The following is a 26666-nucleotide window of genomic DNA, read 5'->3' on the forward strand; positions in this document are numbered from 1 at the left end:
AGTATAATTTCCCGCGGTGTTGCTTTTTAAAATCTATCTAAAGATTCAGGAGCAAAAGGTAGGTGCAAATGAATAAAGATTGATAGAGTATCCTTAAGGTATAAATGAAAAAAAAATAAAATATCAATCGTATTAAAAAAATTGACATTTTTTTCTTAACACTTCTTAACTATTGTCCTTAAAATGGCTATTGAAAGAAATCCAATAAAAGCTGAAATATATCATTAATTGGCTTGAAGTTAGACTCATATAACCCATACCTAACTCTAGGCCGAACAATGGTATTTCAATTTTCCAAGAACTAAACAAAAAAAAAAAAGACATTTTCAATTTTATAGTAACAAAAAACATATCTTGGCGACGTGTTATTCTTTTTCTACCTTACATATGTTCATCCGTTTTACTAATCAAAGGAGAGATTCAATTGTTAAGTGTTTTTTTACTGTATCATTGATCTTAAACGGATACAAGTTATTTTCACTGTGTCATTGGTCGTAAGACTAACCTTTCTTTGCTTATTTTTTTTTAATAAAATCATTTGATCTATCAAATTGCTTTTTATAAAGATTACAAAACATAACTCTTCCTCCTGTTTTTTTATTTGTCTTTTACAATCATCTTACCGTTAATTGGGATTCTCACCCTTCACAATTGAATGATAACAGCACTATTTCGTACCCCTCCCTCTTGAACAACATGGGGGCAAAATGTTCAACCCGTGTAGGAAATATAATTAACTTTACTTGCAACAGGAACAAGAGACATCAGAGCCAGCACCAGTGGCTAGCATATAACTCTGTTCCCACACATCTGCAGGAACTGCTTCGGCATGAGGAACGTGACGAGGATGTTTTTCTTTCTTGTCTCCCCTGAGCTGTTTCAGACCATGCTTAAGTGCCGGCAATAAAGCTTCCATACACTCGGCAACAGCATTAGGGTTTCCAGGCATGTTAATGATCTGAATTTGAACAAATCAAGGGCCATAACTTAGCCAGTAAGTACAAGTCTAGAAGAAAGACAGATTAGATGTCTGGATCCAGGGTGTACTAGTAGTTACAGCAATAAATGCAAGATTTTCCTTAACTACTCATGATACAGCTCCATTTTGAAGCCAAGGGCACTTGTATACCAAATGTAAATGGATGAAACTAAAGTAACTAGTAATAAACACAGATTATCATATAAAAAAGCTTCAGAATCTAGATTTGAGTTTCCTGAAAATAGTAACTGTTTAACTAACAACCTTACTGTAACGATGAAGATTGAAAACAATAGGTACCTTAAAACTCAAATAATTAAAATCTAACAACAGTACAAGACATGGACGCTTTATCCCTCCTAATATTCTTTTTAATAAACCAGCAGGGTTTTATTCATACTAACTGTGTTGGTCATTTATAATCAATTTTCTTATTTTCTTATAATTTCTAAAACGACACTTGTTATTTCTTGTCATCACCCTCGTTTAATTAATTTAAGATTAAAAGGGCTTTCTGGCTGTTTTAACAAACCATTTTTTCTGCATTGAATAACAGTTAATTACTTTCTCACTTGTTACTGATAGGATATTGTACAAGTGAGAGAATAAGATATTTTCCTAGAACAGCCCATAAAAAGAAAAAGAGAACCATGCAAAACCAACAAAGAACATTTTAAAAATAAAGTCAACCATTATTGAGATGAAATATTCTTTTACAAATTAATAAGTCATTTGAGAGTTGAGACACTAAATTCACACTCAGTAATTCTATTTTTTTTAGATAACAAGAGGAAGAGAAGATTGACATATTTACATTCTTACATGAAATACTTACATTGTTCTATAAAGAAATTTTCTAAGATGCATAAAAAGCTATAGTCACAAAGCAATTCCAATTATAACACTAAAATGAGTTTTAAAGTAGACATTAATTAGCATTTTTGCCTTACCAAGGTTGATCCTCTGATTCCAGCTGCAGAGCGTGAAAGCATTGCAGATTTGGTCACCTATTTAAACATAAATCAATTATACCTTTTAGAAATCAATAAACACCTACTCCTGACTTTCCTAAGAAGCTGACCTGAATGCATATGGTATCAAAATAACTAAGCACGTATAAAACAGCACTATTCAAACAGACTGGAGAAATTAAAAATTAAAAATCAAAAAGTCGATCTTCCTTTAAACATATAGATATAATAAATGTGTGTAATGCTACTCCCATAAAATTCTATACACAAGCTCTTAACAAACTCATTTTTTTATCAATTAACAACCCATTTCTTTACTTTGTTATCAAATGAATGTGTTTCAATTACTTCACATCCAAACGCATAACAAAGCAAGAAACTTGTGAATAGAAGTTTGAAAACAGTAGCATTACTCTAAATATATAGCCAATCAGTCAGGTTCTCTTTGAACACTGATTTTTGTTTTGTATTACTTTGAACACTGATTTGGGAAAGAAAAAAAAAACAGTTATGAAAAGAAAGTGCAGAAGTAAAAAAAAAAAAAAAAAGAAACAACAAAACACAAAAGACAACTAGAATTACTCATCTGACTAAAATAAACATAGCTTCCCATACCTTTAAACTCTCTTGCATCATTACATGCAGAAGGCCAGGTGTTTCTTTCTCAATCAATGGTTTTGTAGCTTCTGGCGTTAAATCTCGAGAGGTAAAGCCAGTCCCCCCTTGAATGGAAAAGCAAAAATAAAACAGAAATCAACTTAACACAACTACAAACTTTCAAATTCTTTAGGGAAGCTGATAAATAAGTTAGATAGAAACATACCAAGAGTAATTATGAGATCCATTTGTTCAATATCACTCCATCTTCTTAGAATGTCCTGAATTTTTGCCACATCATCTGGAACCACAGCAGTGGCTACAACTCTTGCTCCTCCTAGTCTTTCTGAAGAAGAATTAATAACAGAAACTGCCCTGGGACCACTGTTTAAATGTAAAGAAGTCAGCACATTTTGATACCAACACCAAGGATTTAAAAATACAACTAAAATGCATGGTTGAACAGATTGAATCATGAAACAGTTGTGTCTCTAGTCAGAATCGTCATCATATTATCCAGTTCAACCATGGTTCAACCACTAATTTAACCAGTTTAACTAATCAATTGTGACCTAGAGATCTTGCCAGTTCAATATCTAGTTTGGTTTAAAAAATGTTAGCTAACATGCATGTCACCAATATTTTCACTCTGAAAAACAAGTAATTCTCATAAAAACAGATAATTTAAATTAAAATAACTTTATTATGCCACAGAAGGGAAAGATACTAACAACAAAGTGAACAAACAAAATTATTTCTTTTAATGTATGACAATCTATCCATTCTATTGCAATTATTTTGGCAAGGGGAAATCTCTAGAGTTTAATAAATGCAGACATTTCAGAAATAACAAAATCACAGGCCACAGCTCTAGTAGTAATAGCTGACTTGCATTTTTTTTTCTTTTAAGGACTCAACTTGAAACCAAATATTCCAGCACAAAGGGATGCTATTTTAGAATCAAGTAGTAACATGCACAAATAGAAGAATAAAAGAGGAGTGTCTAACCATAAGAAAGTGCACAAACAGCTAATTGAGAACGACAGAGAATGAAGAATAAATAAGACAACAAGAAAATGTATAATCCTATTACAGGATAAAATACGGCAATACAATAAACCACATGTGTTATGTAAAGGATGCGTGAAAAACCAATAATATGAAGCCTCAGCCAGATAGCCAGATACAATGTACACAAGTTTCTGCAGTCAACAGAACACTCAGCACTACTACACTACAACAGATCAATGCCCAAAACAGATTTTTTATCTTCAAACACTTCAACTGAGACTGTTGCAAAACACTCAGTACATCCAATGCCCCTTTTGGCATTGACTGATATCAAGTTTGCTTTTTAGTTTAGCATCAAACTTGTGACCTCTTTCAAACAATGATTCAAAGAGGTGTATCTAGATGCCATTCAGCATTATCCAACTAGGAAGATGATTTACCAATAATGCAACATTGGTTAATTAGATTATTTCAACACATGAATCCAGTTGCAGATGAGCATACCTAAATCTAGCTTTAGTGATAACAAAAGCCACAATGCTTCGTTCCTTTAGTATCCACAGAAAAAATTTCTTTGGATTGGAAGAATATACTAGATGCACTTGATTAACAACAAAAATTCCTAGTTAACTTTGGAGGCCAAGAAGCAAGAACAAACATGATGAATATAGCCAATACCTGATTAACCTTTTCTAGAGTATTTTTAGTAACAGTTTCAAGGAAAAAAAAAGTGTGGTGTGGAAGTTCTGCTTCTGCAAGATTTCATTAGAACATCTAGAAGCTGCTTTATCTAGAAAGTACAAAAACTACTTTAGTCTTGAACATTCCTCATAAATTGATCAAATACCAGAAAAAATCAATTAAATTCCTCCCTTCATTCAAAACAGAAATCCAAATTAAAAGCTTTAATTCTGATTTTCAGCTCTACGTATGTCTCTTTGTTTGCACACACCTGTATATATAATATAAAATGAAGAGCAATACCTTCGATCTGGGCCAGCACCCATAGCAACTGTATCACTAACTGTAAGAATAGCCACTTTGACTTCAGCATCCCCTGAAGAATCAGTAGTTATTTTATTTGATTTAATTCCTGGCAAAGCAAAGGCTGAGTCTGATGACTTATGATTCTCATCACATGCCATAGGTCTTAGGTCAGAAATTATGATAGCTGACACAGCAGTCCCTGCAGAAACTACACTGCCTGTTGCTGGAAACTCCAACAAAGCATTAGCTGACTTCATACTAAGTAGTCGACTGCTTACCTGATGACCAGTGCTCACAGCAACAAAACTGAGATTCAAGGACAGGATAAAAAAATCATTCATTAGAGAGACCAGGTGAAAATTTAGCAACAATGCTCCAACCCTCCACATAATGCCCTCCCCCTAAAATAAAAACACACGCAATAGAACAGATCTGCATGTGAATTCAGCTAACCCAACCAGAACAAAACAATTCATCATCAACTTACCCTGGATTGCCTGATCCATCATTGTCAGTCCATATAACAGAAGCACGATGATATTCTGGCCTAATTGGATCTGTCTTTATTGGTTGACGAAGCCGAGCTTGTACCCTGCATAGAAAAGAAATTAAATGAATCAAACCAAAAGAAGCAAATCATCTTAAAATAATTGTACTTTGGAAATTTACAAACCTAAAATGATGAGGATTTGTCCACCCTGCAAGGTAGCGTATTGCAGGGACCACAAAGAGATGGAAGCAAACTAAAGAGCTGACAGGATTTCCAGGTAGCCCAAAAGCTAGAATTTTGCTCTCTGTAGATTGAAAGTCAATCTCTGCAAATGTAAATGGCTTGCCTGGTTTAATACACACCTGAAAGATATAAAATAAAAATAAATAAAATAATCCTAAATTATGATAACATGATTTAAAAAATCATACTCACCAAAACATTATACAGAAGGGAAAAATATCTATAATATACTACTTCTACAACTACAACACATTGCATCCATGGCCCAGATTACAGGACATCATAATGTAATTGATAAAAAGTCAAATAAAAGAATGAAATAACCTTATCGAAATGTACTTTTCCTCGCTTTTCAAGCAAAGGCTTGATAAAATCTTTGTCTCCCATTGAAACACCTCCTGAAGTTAGAAGAATATGAATTCCAGACGCAAATGCTTTATCCAAGATCCTTCCTTGATATTCTTTGTCATCCTTAGCAATACCAAAGTCCAGAACTTTGCACTGATGCTGTACCGCAGCTGCCAGCAGCATGGCACGATTAGAGTCCCTAATCTGCAAGGGAATTATATTAGCTTACATTCATTTTAGTCATATTTACCAAGTAACTCTTGTATACCATGGCACAAACCCAAACAGATAGTCCATAAATGGGTAGTTGAATGATGTGGTAAAACAAGTGCTACGTTGTCCAACAAATTTTAAACAATACATTAGCACAGGGTAAGAAATTTACATCCAAAACCACATTTATTAGAATTCAAGTGCCATAACAGCTTTAAGCCTCCCACAAATGAGCTGATTGCGCATTACAGGTCCATTATGAAGTGCAAATGCCTAGTTGAATCCTCATTCTTCAACATACTACTAATGCTAAAATCAAAAACAACAAAATTAATGTTGGTATTACCTCTAGGTAGATTTAGATAACGATTTAGTAATCTATTCAAAATATTATGACATTAGCAATCCTTTAAGAAAAGACTTGAAGTTGACATGGAATTTTAGTCAATTATAAGTTATAGTCACCAGCTTCCACGCAATAGTTCTAATAACTGATTACATTATTACATAAGCTTGTCTCACTAGTCCTAGAAGTCTATAACAATACCTGACCACGATTCAGATGCCCAGTAGTTGGCTCCACAAGCTCGTCTCCAGTAGAAAGAACAGCAACTGTTGGAGTAGGATACACCTGCATCAAAGCATTATTTCCCATCATTACATATACCAATACTCAACAGTAGAACATATAAACATACACAAGACAGAACATATCAAAGTCCCCCCACCCAAGGAATCAATTTGTCATCGTAACACTCTGAAAGAATACCTTAACCATTGTAACACCAACTGTAGCAAGCAAACCAATTTCTGAAGCACCTAACCTTTCTCCAGATGTCAAGACTACTGCATCTTTCTCAATATCAACTCCCTGCAGTGAATACCAAAAAGCAGTTAACAAATCAGCTAAGTAAGCAATGAATCGGTGACATTAAAAATGTTATTTATACGTAATGTACATACTACTCAACATTATGATGAGAACTACTGTAAAGGAGTTATAAGAAGATACCACTGGGCGTATATCATTGCCTTTGGTGGTTTGTAGCAATATTCTGACCCTCTTAGTACCATCGGAGGCATCGTTCACTATTTCAGTATTCTCAACCTGAACAACTGCATCAGCACCATCAGGTATTGGTCCTGAACCAACAAAATAACATGAGAGGTAAGATTAACCATAAAACAAATATAAATAAATAACATTACTCTCGGATAAACCTCTCCATAAACCTTATACAAGTAAAATGCAAATAAAAAATAATAAGAAAACGAAATGGAACTTGTCTCGTAAACTAAAATTAATTTATGCACTTAATTTGTACAGAAGATTCCTCGTCTAATTTCTCTAAAAACTACAATGCGTGAGCTGACTTTAGTTGGCAATAGAAGTTTGATTTATTTTGCTTGTCCTGTAAATATGACGGAGAAGTTGATCCGAAACGAAAGTCAAATGAGGAGGGGAAAAGCGAACCTCCGGTTGTGACGTAAGCGACAGTTCCAGGGGAGAGAGTGAGGCCGAGAGCGTCATCTCCAGCTCTCGATTCGGCAACGACGGGATACTCGCCGGGGCCATCGGCGGAGACGACGGCGTAACCGTCCTTGACGGAGGCCGGGTAGGGAGGGAGAGGATCGGGGGCGCGAACATCTTGGGCCAAGACCTTGCCTAGGGCATCGTGAAGGGGAACAGTGAGTGGGGGAAGACGTTTAGAGGCGTTAAGGACCGTTTGGAGAGCGTCAATGACGGAGATCATTGTTCCGTACTGGATAGGGAATGGGACGTCTTGTACTGTGCGCACAGTCTAGTCATTCTATAGTAGTATTTTGGGTAAGCATGTGACTTGTACTCTTTTTTTTTTTTAATAATTTAATTGATTTTAAGGTACAAGCCATTGCTGCGATGACCACTGAGCAGTGTCCCTTGACGGCGCAAGGGGTCGCGGATTAGTGAGAGAGAAAATTAAAACTGAAAAAAATATTATGATGTGAAAGAAATTATCAGTGTTTAAAATGTGTGCGTGTGTATATATATATTTCAAGAATATCATTACTCCTGACGGATCTAGAAATAGGAATATGACACACATCTGGAAGCAGACCTCGTGACACATCCTCCTCCTTCTTGTGCTTTCCTTACCCAACTTTTTGTTTTTTAGTTCTAGACTAGACAACACAACTCTTTGTTTTCTAATTCTAGATAAGATTAGCCTTTCTCAATTTCATTATTTGGTTGAGATGATCAAAATAAAGAAGATAAAAATAAAAGATAAATATTTAAATTAAATTAAAATATAAAAAGTAAAATTTATTATATTTATTTTCTATTTCTTTTATTTTTCCTCAATCAAATATATTCTTTATTTTATTTTTCTCACTTTTATCAAAACACCATTAAGTTTGTGTTTGGTAATTTTTAAGTTTGTATTTGGTAAAGAGATAAAAAAAATGAATAAAAGTGTAAGAACAAAAAGAATAAAAAGAGATGAAAGAGACTAGAAAGATTTTTTTTTGGATGGGGGAATAAGGTTTGTTTGATTGAGATGAAAAGAATGTAAAAGAGATAAAATCTGAATTAAAATAGTTTAGGTGACAAAAAAAAGAAAAATAAATTATGTAATAAATAGTTGAATATTTTTTATCAAACCAAACAATTTGAAAATGTAAAAAAAACAATAAAATAAAAGAGATATTTCTAATAATGTTAAACACTCAATTTTAAGGAGCTTGGTAATAAACGCTCATTAAAAAGATACTTTAACAGTCAGAAAATAACAAATAAATATTTTTATTACATAATTTTTAATAGTTTAAATTGTCACAAAATATTATTTTTAATCTTACAATTATTGTTTGTTTACCATGAAAATTTGAAAATCATTTCAAACATGAATCTCATCACCTTTTTTCCTCCTTTCACACATTTTTTATCACAAACAAACAACCCTACTTTTTCATTTCATACATTTTTCATCTTTTTTCGCTTTCATTCATTCTCTCTTTCATGCATACCAAATTCAGCCTAACATACAAAATCCTAGGGACCATTTCTTACAACATGGAACTGAGCTAGTAGAGGGAGTCAAGTCTAAAAGATGGAAATGCTAGTAGACTGCCTTAACCTGGACTATATGGCAGCATAGAAATAAGGTGGTGTTTCAAAATGCAACTTTTCACGGTTCTAAGCTGTTGGACGATGCTTTACTCCTACTATGGTCATGGACCAGAGCAATGGACAAGGATTTCACTCTACACTTTAATCAATGGTCCTCCAATATGAAAGAAGGATTCTGTAATTAGGGGGGCAGGTGTGGGTGGATTCTTGTAACTCATTTTTGTATCTCAAAGCTCTTTCCCAATATTTTGGAATAGCTGGATTCACATTTATTCCTTTGTATTTTCAGTATCACTGGTACTAGTCTATAAATATATTATACTTTTGCTGAGAAAAAAACTCAACCTAACATTGTTTAGTTTAAACGATTCAAAGAACAATGGAAATGAAATGTGTTGAAAAGGGATAAAAGTATATAAGGTTGGATGTTTATTACATATGAAATGCAGCAGCTGAAAGATTTGAAAGAAAAAAAAAGTGAGATTCACATACTCTAACTTTCATCTCAATTTGTGAAGAAAGAGAGTAAAAATGAGATGTTAAATTACAACACAATATATTACTGGTCCCACATGCTCAACAATAATCAATTATGTGCAATTATAATTGATTATGTCTCGGTAATTTTGATTTTTCCTTTTGGTCCCACATACTCGAACCGTGTTGCTTTATGGGGATAAAATAGCATTTGCTCAATCTATATTTCTTTTGAATTATAATTGAAGAAAAATTATAGAAACAGATTCTTAGACACGATTTTTTTAAATACATTCTCTCTTGTTATACATCATATTTAATGAATTTCATTTTAATTTTATAATTTTTAAGAATATATTTTTGTTTCTAAATTTTAACTAATAGTCATCAACACGAGTATTTTTGTTTACTGCATAGTAGTACTTGACATCCGGATGCCCAATAAGAAGACGCCACGTAAATATACCGCAGACGCATTCTGGAAAATTCTCCAATTCAGGGGCAAAAATGATATTCCACATCCCCTGACGTAAACCAACGTTACCTCAAAACGGTGAAGCACCCCGTGCCGTCGTGTTTTTTCCGTCAACCCCTCCACCCAACAAACCACCTCTCCTTCCTCTCCCCCAAAATTTTAAATCAAAATTCAAATTCCAAATTCCTCAGATTCGCAAAAATCCCTTTCTGCGTCGTCGCATTGTATGAGCCTCGAATTCCGATCCCGATAGGCATGGCCGGAGCGGCGTTATCGCCGCCGACGAGTTCGAAGTCGGTGACGCAGACGGTGAACGGGTCGCACAAGTTCGTGATCGAGGGATACTCCCTGGCGAAAGGGATGGGAGTGGGGAAGCACATTGCGAGCGACGTGTTCACGGTGGGAGGGTTCCACTGGGCGATCTACTTCTACCCCGATGGCAAGAATCCCGAGGACAATTCCGCCTACGTCTCCGTCTTCATCGCGTTGGCGAGCGAAGGCACCGACGTCAGGGCCCTCTTCGAGCTCACGCTCCTCGACCAGAGCGGCCAGGGGAAACACAAGGTCCACAGCCATTTTGATCGCTCCCTCGAGACCGGTCCCTACACGCTCAAGTACAAGGGAAGCATGTGGTACACTTTCTTGTGTCAAGGGATTTATAATAATAATAATAACTCATACACTGCTCTACCAATTGAGGGTTTAGCAAAAGACCCCTTGACGGTGCCTCTATGTTTTGAATGTTTGTAGTTTACAATTTTAATGATCACTAGACCATGGTTTATTAATATAAAGAGAAAGGACAAAATTTAGATGCAGTTCTGTTGGTGCTTTTGGTGTTGTTCTCTCATTAGAATTGAAGCTTCACTCTGGTAATCCTGCATTGATATTTAGTGGAAACCTTTATTGCACGAATTACCGAAGTGAAACTTCAATTTCTTATCGGAGGATAACACCAAAAGCACCTATGCAACTGTATCTAAGTTTTCCTTTAGGTACATCAATTTACTAAAACTCCATGTCATTTTTTCTTTAAGAAGTCGTTATTTATCTTCTTTTTTTTTCTTAAGCAAATCACACTAATGCTCCCTGAGGTTTCTTGAGATTGTGCATGACATCAACTTTCTTTGAGAATGTTTATAGCAACCCTCTATAGGGGTAGAAAGGGTGATGTGTTTTTTTTTTTTTTTTTGTGATAAGCGGTGTTAGTGTAATGCATATGACATGTTGGTGTAATGTTTTTCAGACCATTAAAGGGATTAATATAAGGGTAAAAAAAAAGAGGCATATTGGCTATTCGGGGAAATTTGTTTTCTAGTCTAAGACAGTGTTGGGATAATTTTTTCTTTTTCTTTTTATTGATCACGCTTGATCATGTCCTTGTAATTAGCTTACCAAAAAGGTTATACAAGTCAGTTAGCTTTCCCGTTCTTATGTTTGTTAATGGTTTATATAAAGATAATTATATTGTCATACTATGCATGAAGGTTTCACATGCAAAAAAGTCTTCTCTCTTTTATAGGGTTTCTGATGTGTTGCTTTTTTTTTTATTTCTGTCCCTGGTTATCTTTCCCAGGCTCTCCTTATATGGAAAATTGATGCTAGATCAGTCTGAAAGTATGCTGTTGTGTTGACATGTGTAAAATCTTGATCTCTTTTTGTGCTTTCATAGGGGGTACAAGCGGTTTTTCAGACGGTCTTTGCTTGAAACCTCTGAATTCCTCAAGAATGATTGTTTGAAAATCAACTGTACAGTTGGAGTTGTGGTTTCAGCAATTGATTGTCCACAACTTCACTCTATTAACATCCCGGAATCTGACATTGGATCACACTTTGGTGCACTATTGGATAATATGGAAGGTTCAGATATTACTTTTGATGTAGCTGGGGATAAGTTCCCTGCTCATAAGTTGGTGTTGGCTGCCAGATCCCCAGAATTTCGATCTAAATTTTTTAATGGTTTAGATGAAGAAAAGAATGAGATTATTGTAACAGATTTAGAACCAAAGGTTTTTAAGGTAAAAACTATATGTTTCCCCTTTCCATATTTTCTTTCCCTGGTAGCATCAAGCTTGTTTAGGATTTATTCTGTTATTCTGTATTTTTCTGTTAGATTTTCTTGTTAGGTTTCTTTTTCTTGATAGAAAAAGGATCTTACAGGAGTTCAAGTCTTCAAGAGGTAAAGTACAACTAGGGAGGATGAATATCCTGATTTTTCCTCTTTTTACAGGCCATGCTGCACTTTATCTACAAAGATACTCTTACAGAAGAGGTGGACACGGTTTCATCAACCACAACTAGTGACTTTCCGGTTTCTGAGATATTGACAGCAAAATTGTTAGCAGCAGCAGACAAGTATGACTTGGGTAGGCTTAGATTGATGTGTGAATCTCGTCTTTGTAAGGACATTTGTGTGAATTCTGTAGCCAATATTTTAACCTTGGCTGATCATTGCCATGCCACGGAGTTGAAAGCTGTTTGCCTAAAATTTGCTGCTCAAAATCTAGCAGGTATACTTATTTTGTATCACTTTCTTAGTTAGCAGTGGCGATCGTGCTAACAGAAAGACTGATGTTTTCTGTTTAACTTTTGTTTTAACAAGTGGCTAAAAAATGTAAAAGAAAAATGAGTTCAGATACATTCATCCCGTGCTAACTGAATGCAGCTGTCTGGCATACACACTAGATACCAAAGCAGAAAAGATAGATTGTATTGGCCTTGTTTGGATAAGATTCTGCATAAACACTTATAGGAGAAGAAAATAAGAAAGAAAAATGAAATAAGTTTCTCCTAAGCTAAAATTAGCTTATGCATAAATTAAAATCAACTTTTTGGAGAAGCTAAATGGCCATAGTCCAAAACAAAAATTGTTCATCTGGGGATACAAATTTACATTTGGGGGATCTTCCTTCTTGACATGCCCATCTAACCATGAAAATATGAGATTATGGAATTCATGAGACAGCTAATTCCATGGATGATCTGATCAGTGACCACTTGGATTGATTATTGATTCTGCTTCACATAAACCAAAATTCAAACTAGTAGGAGTAGACAAAAGTGAACTGACATGGGTTGTTTAAGATTTAATTTTGATGTGTGAAAAGTTTTACACTATTGGTGAACTATACGATGCCACCTGGTTTAAAAGCAGTATAAAACTTCTACTGGTGGTAAAAAAAACCTTAGTTACTATATAATGCTGCCCCACTTTCTTATTTAGAGATTTTCATTCGCAGTTCATAAAGTTTAGAGTCATTTTATCTATTATCCTCGTGTTCTCTAAATGTGTCGATTTCCACTCTTCGTGTATCTCAATGACATTATGTAATTCATGCCCTATCGATTTCTTCCTCACATCAGATGCAATGCTGTTGGATGATTTTTTTTTTTTTTTGGTTTTTCTCCTTTCATTTTCAACCTGCTGTAGATTTTGACATATTTGGACTCAGAATCTTCTCCCGCCTTTTAATATTTTTCCCTCCTGTCACTTATTTTATTGCTTCCTTTTCAAATTATTTGTACTTTCTTTTTGTGCTTATATATTTATTTCTAAAGCATGGGCACTTTGAATGTCCAACTGTACAACATTGGGACACTTAAACATAGGTGAGAACGCCTAAACAAAAATCTTAGGATTGTAGTGATGTTAAGAATAAGGTTCATGCTGATTATCTTCATAACTAATATTCTGAAATTTCTCTATCCTTTAGAAACATAGAAGGCCATTCTCTAATGTATATACTAGTGGAGAACAAAATAAAATTTCTTGACTTCAGACATACTAAATTACAATCATGCTTTACCTTCCAACTTTTCTCATTCTTGATATGATGGTTCTTTTTGCGTCTGGACTTGTTGCAGCTGTCATGAGATCAGATGGATTTGAGCATATGAAAGAAAAAGGCCCATGGCTACAATCAGAGATCCTGAAGACAATTGCTGGGTGTGAGGGTGATGGTTGCAGCGCAGTGGAAAAGTCTCAGAGTGTATGGGGCCAACTTTCAGATGGCGGTGACATGAATGGTAGAAGGGTCAGGCAGAGAATCTGATACTTTGGTAAAATGCAGGTGATAATGCCGAAAAATTGGGGGGTAAAAAAGAAAAAGGCAAAGAAGACGAAAAACCCTTTTCTCTTCTGTCCAACTTTTCCATGTTCCAATGGAAAGTTTAGAAAAAGCGGGTAGACTAGATGTCATTAGTGTGTGTACGTTGTTAGTGCAGAGTGGTCATTGAAAATGAACTTATCTGCAGTAGACTATTGATATTGACTATACTTTGGAAGTGGATATTTGGTTGCTGGACTTTATCTCTTCCATTTGCTTTCTCCTTTTCTGTACTCGATTCCAACAGAATGTTAGTAGAAGTAGGTTCATTAGGATGGCTATTGTTATACCATGTACAAAATATTCATTTTGTAACAATTGTTTTTTCATGGCACACCTGCCATACAAAGAGCCAGTGATTCTGGTTTGGTGGTCTGTTTTGATTGACGTTGATGACAAATTGCCCAGCTAGCGTGACTACACACTATCTTTTTTTTTCTTTTCTTTTCTTTTTTGAGATTTGAAAGGAATGGAGGTCCAAGATGACCTTGCATGGGAACTGGGAAGGGTAACGTAGGCTAAAATTAAGGTAGAGTAACCTCGTTGGCATAAACCAAACTAAATTAGCATTGTTGAAAGACGAAGAACTGGCTGCAATATGAGGCGATGTTTCTGTAAACAGATTCTCTAATGTGGTTATGTACATATCTTCTAAGCATTCTAGTTTCAAGCTTAGAAATCTTCTGGGTTATGAATTTTAGTTTTAAGCTCACAGAAACGCAAAATAATACGGGTCTCCTAAATCCTAATATGCTAGTAATTTCGACCACCTCTCTCTTTTTTGGTAATGTTTCGTTAAGAAAATCTGAACTTTGAGGAGTTGAGAGAGTGCAATGTTGGTTCGGTGATGATACCCACAATTTGTTGCACCATATTACAATTGTGATGAAAATCAGAATCACATCCATTATCGAATCAAACATTAAGATTTTATAGTTTCTTGAAAATATTAACCCAAAATATTATTCTTACGTTTTAATTATGTTAAATTATATTTAATATTCTTCTACAAAGAAAAGATCATTAGTTAGAAGAAGTCAATTAACTAATAACAGGAATTTTAATGCAAAGAAGTTTTATGATAACTTAACTTTTATTTCAACCATCATGTATGATTATTAATTTTTTAGTTGATAAAAATTCCATTCCTTACTTTTCATGTAAAAATATATCGTACCTAAGAACTTTCTTGTAAACTATATATCCTTTCATTTTTTTGGTTGAAGCATTCTATGTGTTTTTCAACAAGAATTCAAATATTAATTTGTTGTGTTTTAGAGGACTAATTTCTTTTACTAGACTCAATTGGTAAATATCTTAAAATATTTTAACGGTCAAAAAATAACAAATGATTATTTTTATCATATGATTTTTCACAATTTAAACCGTCACAAAATATTATTTTTAATCTTACAATTATTGTTTGTTTGCAATGAAAATTTGAAAATCATTTCAAACATGGATTCCACCACCTTTTTTCTTCTTTTCACATATCTTTTATCACAAACAAACAACCCTATTTTTTCATAACTAATGGGAGTTAGGTTTAGTAGAATTGATTAATTTTTTATAATACGATGAAGGAAGGTTTAAATTTCACTGAGAGAGATACTTGTATTTAATGTCTAATGAGAGGATACATACAGGGGAGAAATTGTGTAGTTACAATTGATTGTGTAAAATAATTTTATTATAATTATTTTAAGAAATATTTAAAAAGTTAATAAAACTTATGGTTGTATTAAACTTTTTAGACTATGGCTACATAATTTTTTTATGTTTTTAAATGCATAGGTGGACTTAATAATATATTGGGCTCAAAACTAAGCCCAAAACCAATCCACGTTTTTTTTTCAACCGTAGTTATTTTGGTTGAAACAATAGTGCATTAGCGATTTAGCGTCCCACAAAACCTGAAAACCTAACAGAAGAAAGTGCACCGGAAAGAAAGCAGAAAGCAGAAAGCAGCGATGGAAATCCACTCAGAGGAGGAGAATGGCGTAGCGAACGAGTCACAAGCACTTGAGCAGAAGGAGAAGCGAAAGGGGAAGCACGACAAGCCCAAGCCATGGGACGACGACCCAAACATCGACCACTGGAAGATCGAGAAGTTCGACCCTTCATGGAACGACGGCGGCATGCTCGAAGTGAGCTCCTTCTCCACTCTCTTTCCTCAGTACCGCGAAAAGTACCTCCAAGAAGCTTGGCCCATGGTCAAATCCGCTCTCAAGGAATTCGGCGTTGCTTGCGAACTCAACCTCGTAACTGCCTTTGCTTACTCACTCTCATCGCATTCCTCCTTTAATTTCAATCCCAAACCCTAATTTCGCCTTCGTTTGTGTCGACAATGCACAGGTTGAGGGTTCTATGACAGTTTCAACAACCAGAAAGACTAGGGATCCCTATATTATCATCAAAGCCAGGGATCTTATCAAGCTTCTATCACGAAGTCTTCCTGCTCCTCAGGTATATGTCTGTCACTTCATTCTGTTTTTTCATTATTATTTTTAAGGCTTAAATATGTTTTTTTGTCCCTTAGCCCTTTTTCATTTTTTGTCTGTAAGTTCATCTTTTAAAAAAAAAAAAAATTAGTCCCTGCAAGTTTGTGCCTTTTCAATTCGTCCCTGTAAGATATTTTTCTCAATTTTGGTCCTTGTAAGCACGAATTTACGGGGACAATTATAATCTTAAAAGGACTAAAATTGAAAAAAACACAAATTTAAAAGGACTAAAAAAAGAACAAAAAAAACTTACAAGAACCAAAATTGGAAAAGCGCTTACTTAAAGTGACTAACATTGAAAAAATGAACTTAAGAGTGACCAACAATGAAAAAGTGCTAGCTTACATGGACCAAAAACAATATTAAGCCTATTTTTAATTTCAGTCATATGTAACGAATTGTTTTATGTTGTTTTGATTGGTTCTCAGGCGATAAAAATACTTGACGATGAAATGCAATGTGACATCATTAAAATCAGTGGCATGGTTCGCAATAAGGTATATTCGCCAAAGATTTTGCAAATCTTTTACTGCAAGTTCTTCTTGCTTGCTGTGTGCCTCTGATTTTGTACTGTCTTAGTATACATCTGACAGTAGGTAGTGTCAAGTTATGTGTAGAAAAAAACTGTTAGTAGTTATGTATTAGGATTTAGGAGTATATATCTGACAGTAGGTAGTGTCAAGTTATTTTCAGTTTGTAGACAGAGAATACTGAGACTTGTGTCTCTGGGGCAGCAAGTGCATTGCTGTGTTGTATATGATTTCTGTATTTGTAGTGTTCTGTTATCGATACAAATAGATTTCATAAGCTATTTTTGATTCAGCTTTATTGAATTGCACCCCGAAAGTTCTCTCATAGCTGCTAAAAAAGGCACCTCAAAATAATTTGAACCGGACACGCACACTTCAAGCTTTTCATTGCAAATGTGCAATGAAATTCACTAAGCACTTTCATGAGACCTTCCTTAGTAACATTCCAGAAACAGCTATTTGGATTTTGTATTCTACCATATGATTTTTGTATTTTGTCTTAATATTTTATGCGACTTAAGCATTTCAAAGAAATTAGTGTGATGGTTTGATTTTCTGACTGCAGGAGCGATTTGTAAAAAGAAGACAACATCTTGTGGGTCCCAATTCTTCCACCTTGAAGGTGTGCTTTTTTTGAAGATTGTTTTTTTCAGCAATGGGGATAAACCCTTTGTTGTTACTTTCTTGCTTTGGTTTTCTTGTACTGTTTACCACCAGTTGTTGGCTTCAACTTTGTAACTCACCTTTCTCCAACTATTATACTGGTGTGCAGGCTCTTGAAATACTCACTGGCTGCTACATTCTCGTCCAGGTAATTTTGACTTGCGCTTCATAGTTTAGAGTATGAAGACTGTACATTTACTTTCACTATGATACGAGTGTATTCTAGAATCAGTTAATTTCTTTTTAATTTTGCATGCAATTCCACAGGGAAACACAGTTGCTGCTATGGGTTCATTCAAAGGCTTGAAGCAAGTCAGAAGAATTGTTGAAGAATGCATGCTGAATAAAATGCATCCTGTATACAACATTAAGGTTATTTAATTTGTATTTTATCCAGCTTACCTCTGTGGTATAGATTTTGGGTGTAGAAATATCTCAGTTCTCCTTTTCACATTGTCAGGTTCTTATGATGAAGAAGGAACTTGAAAAGGACCCAGCACTTGCCCAGGAGAACTGGGACAGGTTCCTTCCAAAATTCAAGAAGTATGCCTTTTATTTATTGATAATTTGTATATTCAAAGTACTCGCCCATCCTCTGCTTCAGTTTCATTGACACTTCATATCTTTTTGTAGGAAAAATGTTAAGCAAAAGAAGGTTAACACTAAACAGAAGAAACCATACACTCCTTTCCCTCCACCTCAACAGCCCAGTAAGGTAAGACAACCTCTAATTAATATCTCTGATCAAGCTGGATTTCTTCCACTAATGTACAGAGTCTCCTGTACTCATGTCCCCTACAACAACAACGTAAATAACTGACTAGGAAAGATAGGTTGGGTGATTAAGAAATGGATGCTTAAATTCCTTTTTGTTTAAATTTACCTGATGGTTCTCAAAAAAAGAATTGCATTTCAATGTTTCTCAATAACTCACTTGTTCTGTATTGTAGTAGGGTCCTACTGAGCCCACCTGCATTTTCTGGCTATGTTGTAAATTGTAATTAGTGTTTAAGCATTTGTTTTCCTATCATAGTTTCTCGTAATTGCTATTGATTTTTTAAAGTAAAAAACAACATTTTGTCTGCAACTGATGTTTTGAGGGTAGCACATTCCACTTTAATTTGGGCTTCTATCAATAAAGGCAATAGCCATAGGTGATTGATTATGAAAGATGATTAAGATCCAATTTTGAGGTTTATCTTCAGGAGTTGATATGGTACACCCCCGGTGGGTGTCTTAGGTATTTCTTTGGGTTTCTAACCTAATGAGTGTATCAAACTTTGCTCTCAAGTGTGCATTATCTAGGAGCAATTTGTGAATATATAAACACTTCATCTTGGCCTTCAAATGATAACGACAACACCAATTCCACAACTACTTACTGCACTGCTTATATTGACCCTTTTCTTTTATTTCCCCCCTGGGGTAGTTTGTCAATATTATATCTAACTATATTGTTCTGATACTTTGTTAATTTATGAAATAAATTCTAAGGTGTCATTTGTAATTTTTGTGACATTTCAGATTGATATACAATTAGAGACTGGAGAATACTTTTTAAGTAACAAGAGGAAATCAGCAAAGATATGGCAAGAGAAGCAGGAGAAGCAGGCTGAAAAAACTGCTGAAAACAAAAGGAAAAGAGAAGAGGCCTTTATCCCACCCAAGGTTTATGTTATTATTTATTTTGCGATTTTCTCTACTATTCACAAAATTTATGTCGTGCGAATTATTTTATAGCTTTCTTCAGTGTTTTATAAAACTTTTATTTGCACACTTTAGGAGCCTGCAAACCTGGTGGATAAATCTGAGGATGCTAACAGTAATGTAGCTGACATGGCAATGTCCTTAAAGGTAAATAAGTTTCTAGCCGAACTTTATTAAGATTTTCTTTCTTTCTTGCTTGACCAGTTAAAATTGTAACTTTCTTTGCCAAACTGATATTTTCTCGGTCCGTCCGCAGAAAAAAACAAAGAAGTTTGGGAAGCGTAAATCTGAAGAAAATATAAATGCCGAGACATATATTATAGGATCATCAGAACAAGCATCGGGAAAGAAATCCAAGAAGCAAAGGTCTTAAACATAATCTTCATTTTGGAGATGAAAAATGAGCATGTGATGTCTATGTTAATTCAATCAAGATCTTCTGCATCCAATGTCTTTGCAGTAACAGTTTTGACACCAATGTATTTTGAGGCATAGTTGTTCATTCCATTTGTCATGGAGATGAGTGCGTGGCATTGTGTATCTTATTGTACTTGCCAATAGACAGTAAGTCAGTATCATGTACACTACCTGTTATTTAAGTTTTACATCTTTTCCATTTCAAAAACATTGTCCGACACACATGGTGATGCTATATCTGTAGTTTTGACTATGATTTATTTGTTATATTTTTTCTAGTCCCAAAGAAAAGGGAAAAAGAATCAGAAAACATTTATTCGAGCGTTAAAAAAAAATGAACTTGCCACTAGAGTTGTTTTCAACGAAACCAAGATGAAGTCACAAAATCAGTAACGTATATGGATTTTCTTTTAATTTTCCTTTGGTAAGTTTAATAAGTTTATAGAGCCCTACTGCCATAGTTTTAAAAATCAATCTGGTTAAGGCACTAGATCTAGGGATGACAATGGGTGGGTCGGGATAAGTTTGTCTATCGTCATTTTCGTTTTACAAAAGATGGGACAACTTCAGATTTGGATTTATAAAAGGTGAGGGGGTGAACAAATGAAATCCAATTCCATTCTCATCAGATTTGGGTTTAGGAAAATACAAATTCGCGAAAAATCCATCTTACATCTAAAAAAATATTTGTTTATAAGTTTTGAATAAATCATAGATTAAGTTATTAATTACATTTTAATTCAATCATTATATATAATTCAATGAAAAATAAATAATCTAAACATATTTAAGAATTAAATTATATTTTTAGTTAAATGTATAATTTTTAATTTTGTTATAATTAGAAATATAATTATAAATTATTTATTTAACTATTTTAATAATTATATAATTAATAATTACATATAATATATAATAATAAAATTATATATAAATATATAGCTACTTTATTAATAATTATAGAAATATATGTAATGGAACAAGTAGGAGGAGAGGCAGGAACTCACATACTTGAATCCGAATTCGTTTTTTCAGGTTGAGGAAAATCCAACTCCCACTCGGGTTAAAGCAAAAAAATTTCTATTAAAATTGAGGCAAGATCAAATGAGTACTCACAAATCCAATTTTTATTGTCAACCTAAGTAGATCATTGGATCAATGATTGAATCAGTCAGTTACTGATTAACTTACATGATCTCATTTGTATTAAAATAAGATAAATATTAATAAGTGTTCTTAGGATATTTGTTAAGAAATTAAAAGAAATTTTTGTATTAGGATGCATAAAATTGTGTTGTTATAATTTTTTTTACACTCTTCTATAATTTTTACATTAAATATTTTATCTTTTAATTCCTTTATTATTAGTTAGCAACACCCTTAAAATAATATGAAAATTTTATATTGTACTTGTCTTTAAAAAAAAAGTTCCAATAAAATCATTACTCATAAATATAATTACACTATCAAGTACATAAAACATTTAAGCATAGACATTTCTTAAACATAACAAATCGAAAAAGTAGTATTGAAAAAAAAAATCAATAATCACATCACAATAATCACCTTCTTATATATATATATATATATATATATATATATATAAAAGACTAATAACATAAGAATAATACAAAAAAAATTTAGGTCTTGGTTGAATCAGGTATATTAGTGTTGTAAATCTTCTGATATTATATTCAATTTTTATAAATAAAAAAGAATCTAAGAAAAATTAGAAATTAATAGTATAAGTTTTCATAACCAAAAAATAATGAAAGGGTGAAATCTTCTTAACGGAATAAATCTAGATGGAATTAGATTCGATATTTTTTTTGAGCTAGTCATTCATGTAATCTTAAATAATTAATAATAAAAGTATACAGTACACATACAAAAAAGTTTTCAAATTTTATTCACGTACAATTTTAAAAAAATACATACCAAAAATAAAGTATTGAAGATTGAAAAAAGAAAACATAATTAAATTGACAAAAAAATAAATTTAAAAGATAATATATTGAGAGGATAAAAAAAAAGATAGTATATCGAGGGATTCAATCTTTATAAAATATATCATGATTAAAATTACGAGAAAGATAACCATAATCAAATAAAAAAAAACATAAATCTAAAATTATGAAAATTTTTAAAAGGATATTCTACAAAAGATTGGGTTCTTCTGAAAAATATATAAAGGCGGTGCAATACTTGATTTCCAAGAAATAAGACCGTGTATATATTACTTTTGAATTGATCACAAAAGTTGTCATAAGGATGGAGTGGTGCGATCATTGTTGCAGGTTATGTCAAACAAGAGAGAAAAACATCATCAATGAGTCTTCAGGCAAATATTGCAGGTGAAGTATTAGTAATAGTATTATTCTTCGTATTTTCTTTCCTCTTAAGATTTTGGGGAAAACTATTATTATATTTTCACGCCATTATTGATTTTTTAATGTCTTGTTTGCAGCTCTTGCACCATGTGTGGGAAGGTTTTATCAAACTTGGGTAGCAATTCTAGAAGAATAAAGGAAAAGAGGAAGAGCAATGTAAAAAATGTGAAAAAATAACATGTAAGTACTAAGAAGGTCTTGGTTCATTTTTTTTTTAGTTTTAATTAATATTTTGCGAATAACTTGCTATGTAAATCTAAATTAAGTTTTTCTTTATTCATACGTTTTTGTTAGTTTAGACTTTAAAGTGCACCTTTAAAACTATATTTTCTAGGATTGATTTTCTTGTTTCAATCAATTGAAAAGGTGGTTTAATTTTCATGATTATGAAGCTCTGGAAAATTCAAGCTTGGAATTGAAATGAGAGAATCATGATCCTTGATCTTAAGTTGTTTATGTCCCTATTCATCTCCTAAATTGTGGACTTCATCTTGAAGGATCCTACATTCTATTAGATAAATAAATACTTGCATGTATACATGCATGCCATGTTCCACCATACCTCAGTTGTCTGTCTCTGAATGTTTCCTTTTTTGTGATATTGGGTTCTTAAACTCTGACTTATTCATTTTACTTTTTGTATTTGAGCAATCATTTTCTAACGTGCACAGTTAGATCATTTAATTGAAAATATGTTGTGTGGATGCATCCTTATTGCAAAATGCAACTTCTAAGGGTTGTCAGATCAAGGAAGCTCAAGTTTCTGATTCTGAAAGTTGTTTAGTGTGTTGTAGATGAAATATCTCATTTAACATTAAGATGAACGGAGTAGTTTTATTTAATTTATGTTTAGAACAATATGATGTTAAACACATGAATAATTAGTATCATATCGATTATATCAATTAGAACTATTCTTCCTTTGACACATTAGTCAATGAATAAAAATATCTCAGTTTTTGTGACTTTGTTTTCCATTTTACTCTAGATTAGGTTATTTCCGTTGATATAGTTTTAGCATTGTAACAAAAGTCGATAGAATAAAGTTTCAATTGATAACCATTATCTAAAATATAAAAATATAATTAAAATATTAGCAAATTAGAAAATTTAATGAAGCATGTGATGCCACACATAGGAGGAATCCTTGTTCATCAATATGTACTTCAAAAGTATTGTGTCCATGCTGACAAATTAATTACTTTTGTTGATTATAAATTACATTATATTCAATTCCCCTCCCCATGTGGTTATGTTCCGTGTATCAAAAGTTGAAGGCAGAACAAAAGAAAGTCAGGATAAACTATACTCTACTGTGTTTCTTATGTTTATGTATAGTTTTTTTTTTTTTTCCTTAAAGAAATATTTATGTACCGTTAATTAAAGAATAAATAGTTAAATTTGTTTTTTTAGAGTGTGAGATGCTAACAAATTGATTTTGAAAAAAGAAAGATTTAAATTTAATTTTTGAATATGTAAAAAGTGTGATAAATTAATCTTTATTTTAAATATTTTTAAAATTAATATAAAATTAATTATATACATTTTCTTTATATTTTTAATATTTAATGTATTTATAATTTTACTTAAATTTTTTTTTAAAAATATTATAATGTATAAAATGCATAATAGTTATTTTAAAAATTTAATCAATTACTTGTGAGTTTTGTTATATGTGAATATCTTTAAATTTAAATTATAATAAAATATATGATAAAAAAAAATATCTAAATGCCAGTAAACGTATTTTTGGATCTTTAGTTAAGATTAGACATAATTTTTATCTTAATTTTTTAATTAATGTAATTTCTCTATTTTTTAAATTATGCAAATTTGATCTCTTTGATGAATTTCTTTTATTTGAAAATTTTATTCTCATTTTCTGTCCAAATACTTGGAATTTATGATGAATTTGGGATATTATTCATTTTAAAAGTTCAGAAGAAATTTAGTGAAATTTTGATAATAAAAAAATGAAGAATTTTATAGAATGTGAGATTAGGACTAGCAGTGAGAAGAAAATTAAGAGCAGTTTTACCTTTAAAAACCTTTTTTTGTTTTCACTTTTACTTGCAAAATCATCATCTTAAATTTAGTCATTTTTTGTTGTTCTCAAATATTTTTACACAAACAGAGAAAATATTTTTTCTCTATTTCTGATCAATTTTTTTAAAACAGGAAATACATTGAAAATTAGGTGATAATTATGTAATTCAAAGTCAAAACAAAATCATGAAAATGAAAATAGAAATAAACAAGGCCTATCATTTTTAGTAAAATTTGACATTTTGGTTGGTGAATTTGGAAGAAGAAAAGGTTTAAACAGTTTATGTATATGAAATTTAAAAGAGAGATCAGATTTACTTGATTTAAAAAAATAGATATAATTAATTCAAAGAAATAAAACATAGAAGATGAAAATTACTTACAATCGAAATTAAAGGAATAAAAAGTTAATTTGAAAATTTAAAAGGGCATTTTTAATAAATAAAATTATGAAAAAATTACGTCTTAATAAAAAAAAACATATGCAATGATATATTTATATTGTATGGTATTGTATATTTTATAAAGGTGTAGTGCATCATATGCTTAGTCAAAGATATTTACTGGCTTCCCTAGGATTTAGGACACTCGGTTTAGCTTATTTATGCCACTTTGAAACTGAAAGCACGCAATTGTTGCCATAAACATGGAGATGGAGTGGTGTAGTCATTGTTGCAGGCTTTGTCCCAGCAGATTGGAAACCATCTATGGTGACATTTCCATCAGTTCTTGCAGGTAAACTATTACTACTATTCTCTTTTCTTCTCTATTTTTATTTTATTTTATGTAGATGTGTTTCGAAACTCGTTAAGAAGTCAATAATCGATGTGAAAGTTATAACTAATAACTTATTAAAGTTTACATTCTGAAATATGGAAAATCGCATCCAAAATAAAACGTAGAATTGAACAAGCTATAGGACCACAAATATAAACAATCCAAATTGGCTTGTTATAATATATCCAAAAATGTTGTAGACAATGGGTGGAAAACAAGATTTTAGACTTTCATGCCATTCATGAATATTGATTGATTCTAATGATTTTAAAATTTCAATGTGTTTTGTTTCCAGCGTTTGCACTTTATGTGGAAAGGTTCTATTAGACTTGAATGCATCTCTCCTTGTAATGTTTTCAAATAAGAAAACAAATGAAAGCTCTCGAAGAAAGAAGAGAGAGAGAAATATCAAGAATGATGCACAGAAAAAAGAAAGTGTTAGTACTTTTGATTTATTCTTAATTTTGTTCCCTTTTTTTGTCAGTGGATTTTTGTACATATAGAAGCTGAATTGATCATAACATGTTATGTAGAAGCTGAATTGGTGCATTGTTGACCTGTCTTTAATTTGATTTTTTCCCCTCCTTAATATTGTTGCTTCTGTTTGGGCACCGCTCAAAGGAATCTTATGCTTTTGAATCTAGATTCAAATATAGTATTATTTGATTACAATAAGCTAAGGTGTCTAATGTTCGTGATGAGGAAAATATGGTGAAAAATTTAAGGTCGAAATTGCAATAAGAGAACCATGATTTCACATTCATTAAAAATAAAGATCAATTGAAGCCTTGATCTTTGTTTATGTTGGTTTCATAGACAGACTCCATCATCTATGCCATCAAATGAAATGTGAATAATCTGTTTTTTCCTCTTTGAAATAAGGAGTATTTCCAATTTTATTAATACTTGAAACAATTTTGTCTTTCCCATATTCTTGTATCTTTAGGGTTAATAATTTTACACAAGAATCTACTCAATTTAATCACATATTTTTGTCACTCTTTGGTTTTCTCTTCAAATATACTATCATGTGTAACTTCTCAAAATGGATCAATGATTGAATTCTATGTTTCATGGTGAACCTAATTGGTTAGTTCCAATTAAGTAAATCAATACTTTAGTACTAGAAACAATGGTGTATGTCCACATGGGAAAATTTGGTATGCTGCATTTACAGTGTTTTGTATGAGTACATGTGAATGTGTGATCATATTTTCTTGCCTCTAGTCTATGTCTCCTTTTGTGATTTTTGTTCAATTCAGCTTTTAATTAAACAAAGTTTTTTGTCCTTTATTTTTTGTATTTAGTTAAATGGTCTAATTGACAATGTTTCATGTGTGGACACTTTTTACAGGATACAAGTCAAACTTCAGATAATTTTGAGGAAGTGTAGTTCTGTGTTGCCTAGTATTCTTTAGATTTACTGACTTAATGGTTTGATGTTTTTGTGATGACTCTTCCTAATAAAGCTGATAATTAGGACAAAGCTCCAATTGATATATGTTAGGTAATTTCTTTTACCCTTTTTTGCTACAAGCCTACATTCATTTTTATGTGCAATAATTAGTATTTTACCTCAGTTTCAAGATAATCACCATACTTGTTATCTAGGTTGTGGATGAAGAA

The 26666-nt window shown here is 32.5% G+C and overlaps 3 protein-coding genes across 3 annotated transcripts; 2 read left to right on the forward strand and 1 right to left on the reverse strand.

Annotated features, from left to right (window-relative positions):
• Positions 1-537: 537 nt before the first annotated feature.
• Positions 538-7680, reverse strand: LOC114400517 (molybdopterin biosynthesis protein CNX1). The gene is made up of 12 exons (XM_028363004.1): positions 7314-7680; positions 6852-6982; positions 6609-6710; positions 6387-6470; positions 5603-5830; positions 5219-5397; positions 5033-5137; positions 4543-4851; positions 2774-2931; positions 2566-2672; positions 1930-1986; positions 538-958 (listed from the first exon to the last, which is right to left on the reverse strand). The coding sequence occupies exons 1-12, from the start codon at positions 7591-7593 to the stop codon at positions 740-742; spliced, it is 1959 nt and encodes a 652-aa protein (XP_028218805.1). The 5' UTR covers positions 7594-7680; the 3' UTR covers positions 538-739.
• Positions 7681-9946: 2266 nt separating this feature from the next.
• On the forward strand, positions 9947-14394 carry LOC114400536 (BTB/POZ and MATH domain-containing protein 4). The gene is made up of 4 exons (XM_028363028.1): positions 9947-10535; positions 11576-11921; positions 12134-12413; positions 13768-14394. Exons 1-4 carry the CDS (start codon positions 10159-10161, stop codon positions 13953-13955), a joined length of 1191 nt encoding a protein of 396 aa, XP_028218829.1. The 5' UTR covers positions 9947-10158; the 3' UTR covers positions 13956-14394.
• Positions 14395-15979: 1585 nt separating this feature from the next.
• LOC114400545 (KRR1 small subunit processome component homolog) lies at positions 15980-20113 on the forward strand. The gene is made up of 11 exons (XM_028363040.1): positions 15980-16270; positions 16365-16475; positions 16939-17007; positions 17606-17662; positions 17813-17851; positions 17971-18075; positions 18164-18246; positions 18337-18418; positions 19228-19371; positions 19486-19557; positions 19667-20113. Exons 1-11 carry the CDS (start codon positions 15980-15982, stop codon positions 19781-19783), a joined length of 1170 nt encoding a protein of 389 aa, XP_028218841.1. The 3' UTR covers positions 19784-20113.
• Positions 20114-26666: the final 6553 nt, after the last annotated feature.

Source organism: Glycine soja, chromosome 2 (assembly GCF_004193775.1).
Source record: "Glycine soja cultivar W05 chromosome 2, ASM419377v2, whole genome shotgun sequence".
Lineage (NCBI taxonomy): Eukaryota > Viridiplantae > Streptophyta > Magnoliopsida > Fabales > Fabaceae > Glycine > Glycine soja.

Bases quoted from the DNA above. Each gene is read 5' to 3' on its own strand.
- LOC114400517 (XM_028363004.1), bottom strand. From the start codon at position 7,593: ATGATCTCCGTCATTGACGCTCTCCAAACGGTCCTTAACGCCTCTAAA. The intron at 6,471-6,608 runs GTATTCTTTCAG...GCTTTGATGCAG, and splicing joins TTGGTGTTACAATGGTTAAG to GTGTATCCTACTCCAACAGT. The intron at 2,932-4,542 runs GTATTGCTCTTC...ACATTTAAACAG, and splicing joins GGTGCTGGCCCAGATCGAAG to TGGTCCCAGGGCAGTTTCTG.
- LOC114400536 (XM_028363028.1), top strand. From the start codon at position 10,159: ATGGCCGGAGCGGCGTTATCGCCGCCGACGAGTTCGAAGTCGGTGACG. The intron at 10,536-11,575 runs GTACACTTTCTT...GTGCTTTCATAG, and splicing joins AAGTACAAGGGAAGCATGTG to GGGGTACAAGCGGTTTTTCA. The intron at 12,414-13,767 runs GTATACTTATTT...GACTTGTTGCAG, and splicing joins TGCTGCTCAAAATCTAGCAG to CTGTCATGAGATCAGATGGA.
- LOC114400545 (XM_028363040.1), top strand. From the start codon at position 15,980: ATGGAAATCCACTCAGAGGAGGAGAATGGCGTAGCGAACGAGTCACAA. The intron at 16,271-16,364 runs GTAACTGCCTTT...GACAATGCACAG, and splicing joins TTGCTTGCGAACTCAACCTC to GTTGAGGGTTCTATGACAGT. The intron at 19,372-19,485 runs GTTTATGTTATT...TGCACACTTTAG, and splicing joins AGGCCTTTATCCCACCCAAG to GAGCCTGCAAACCTGGTGGA.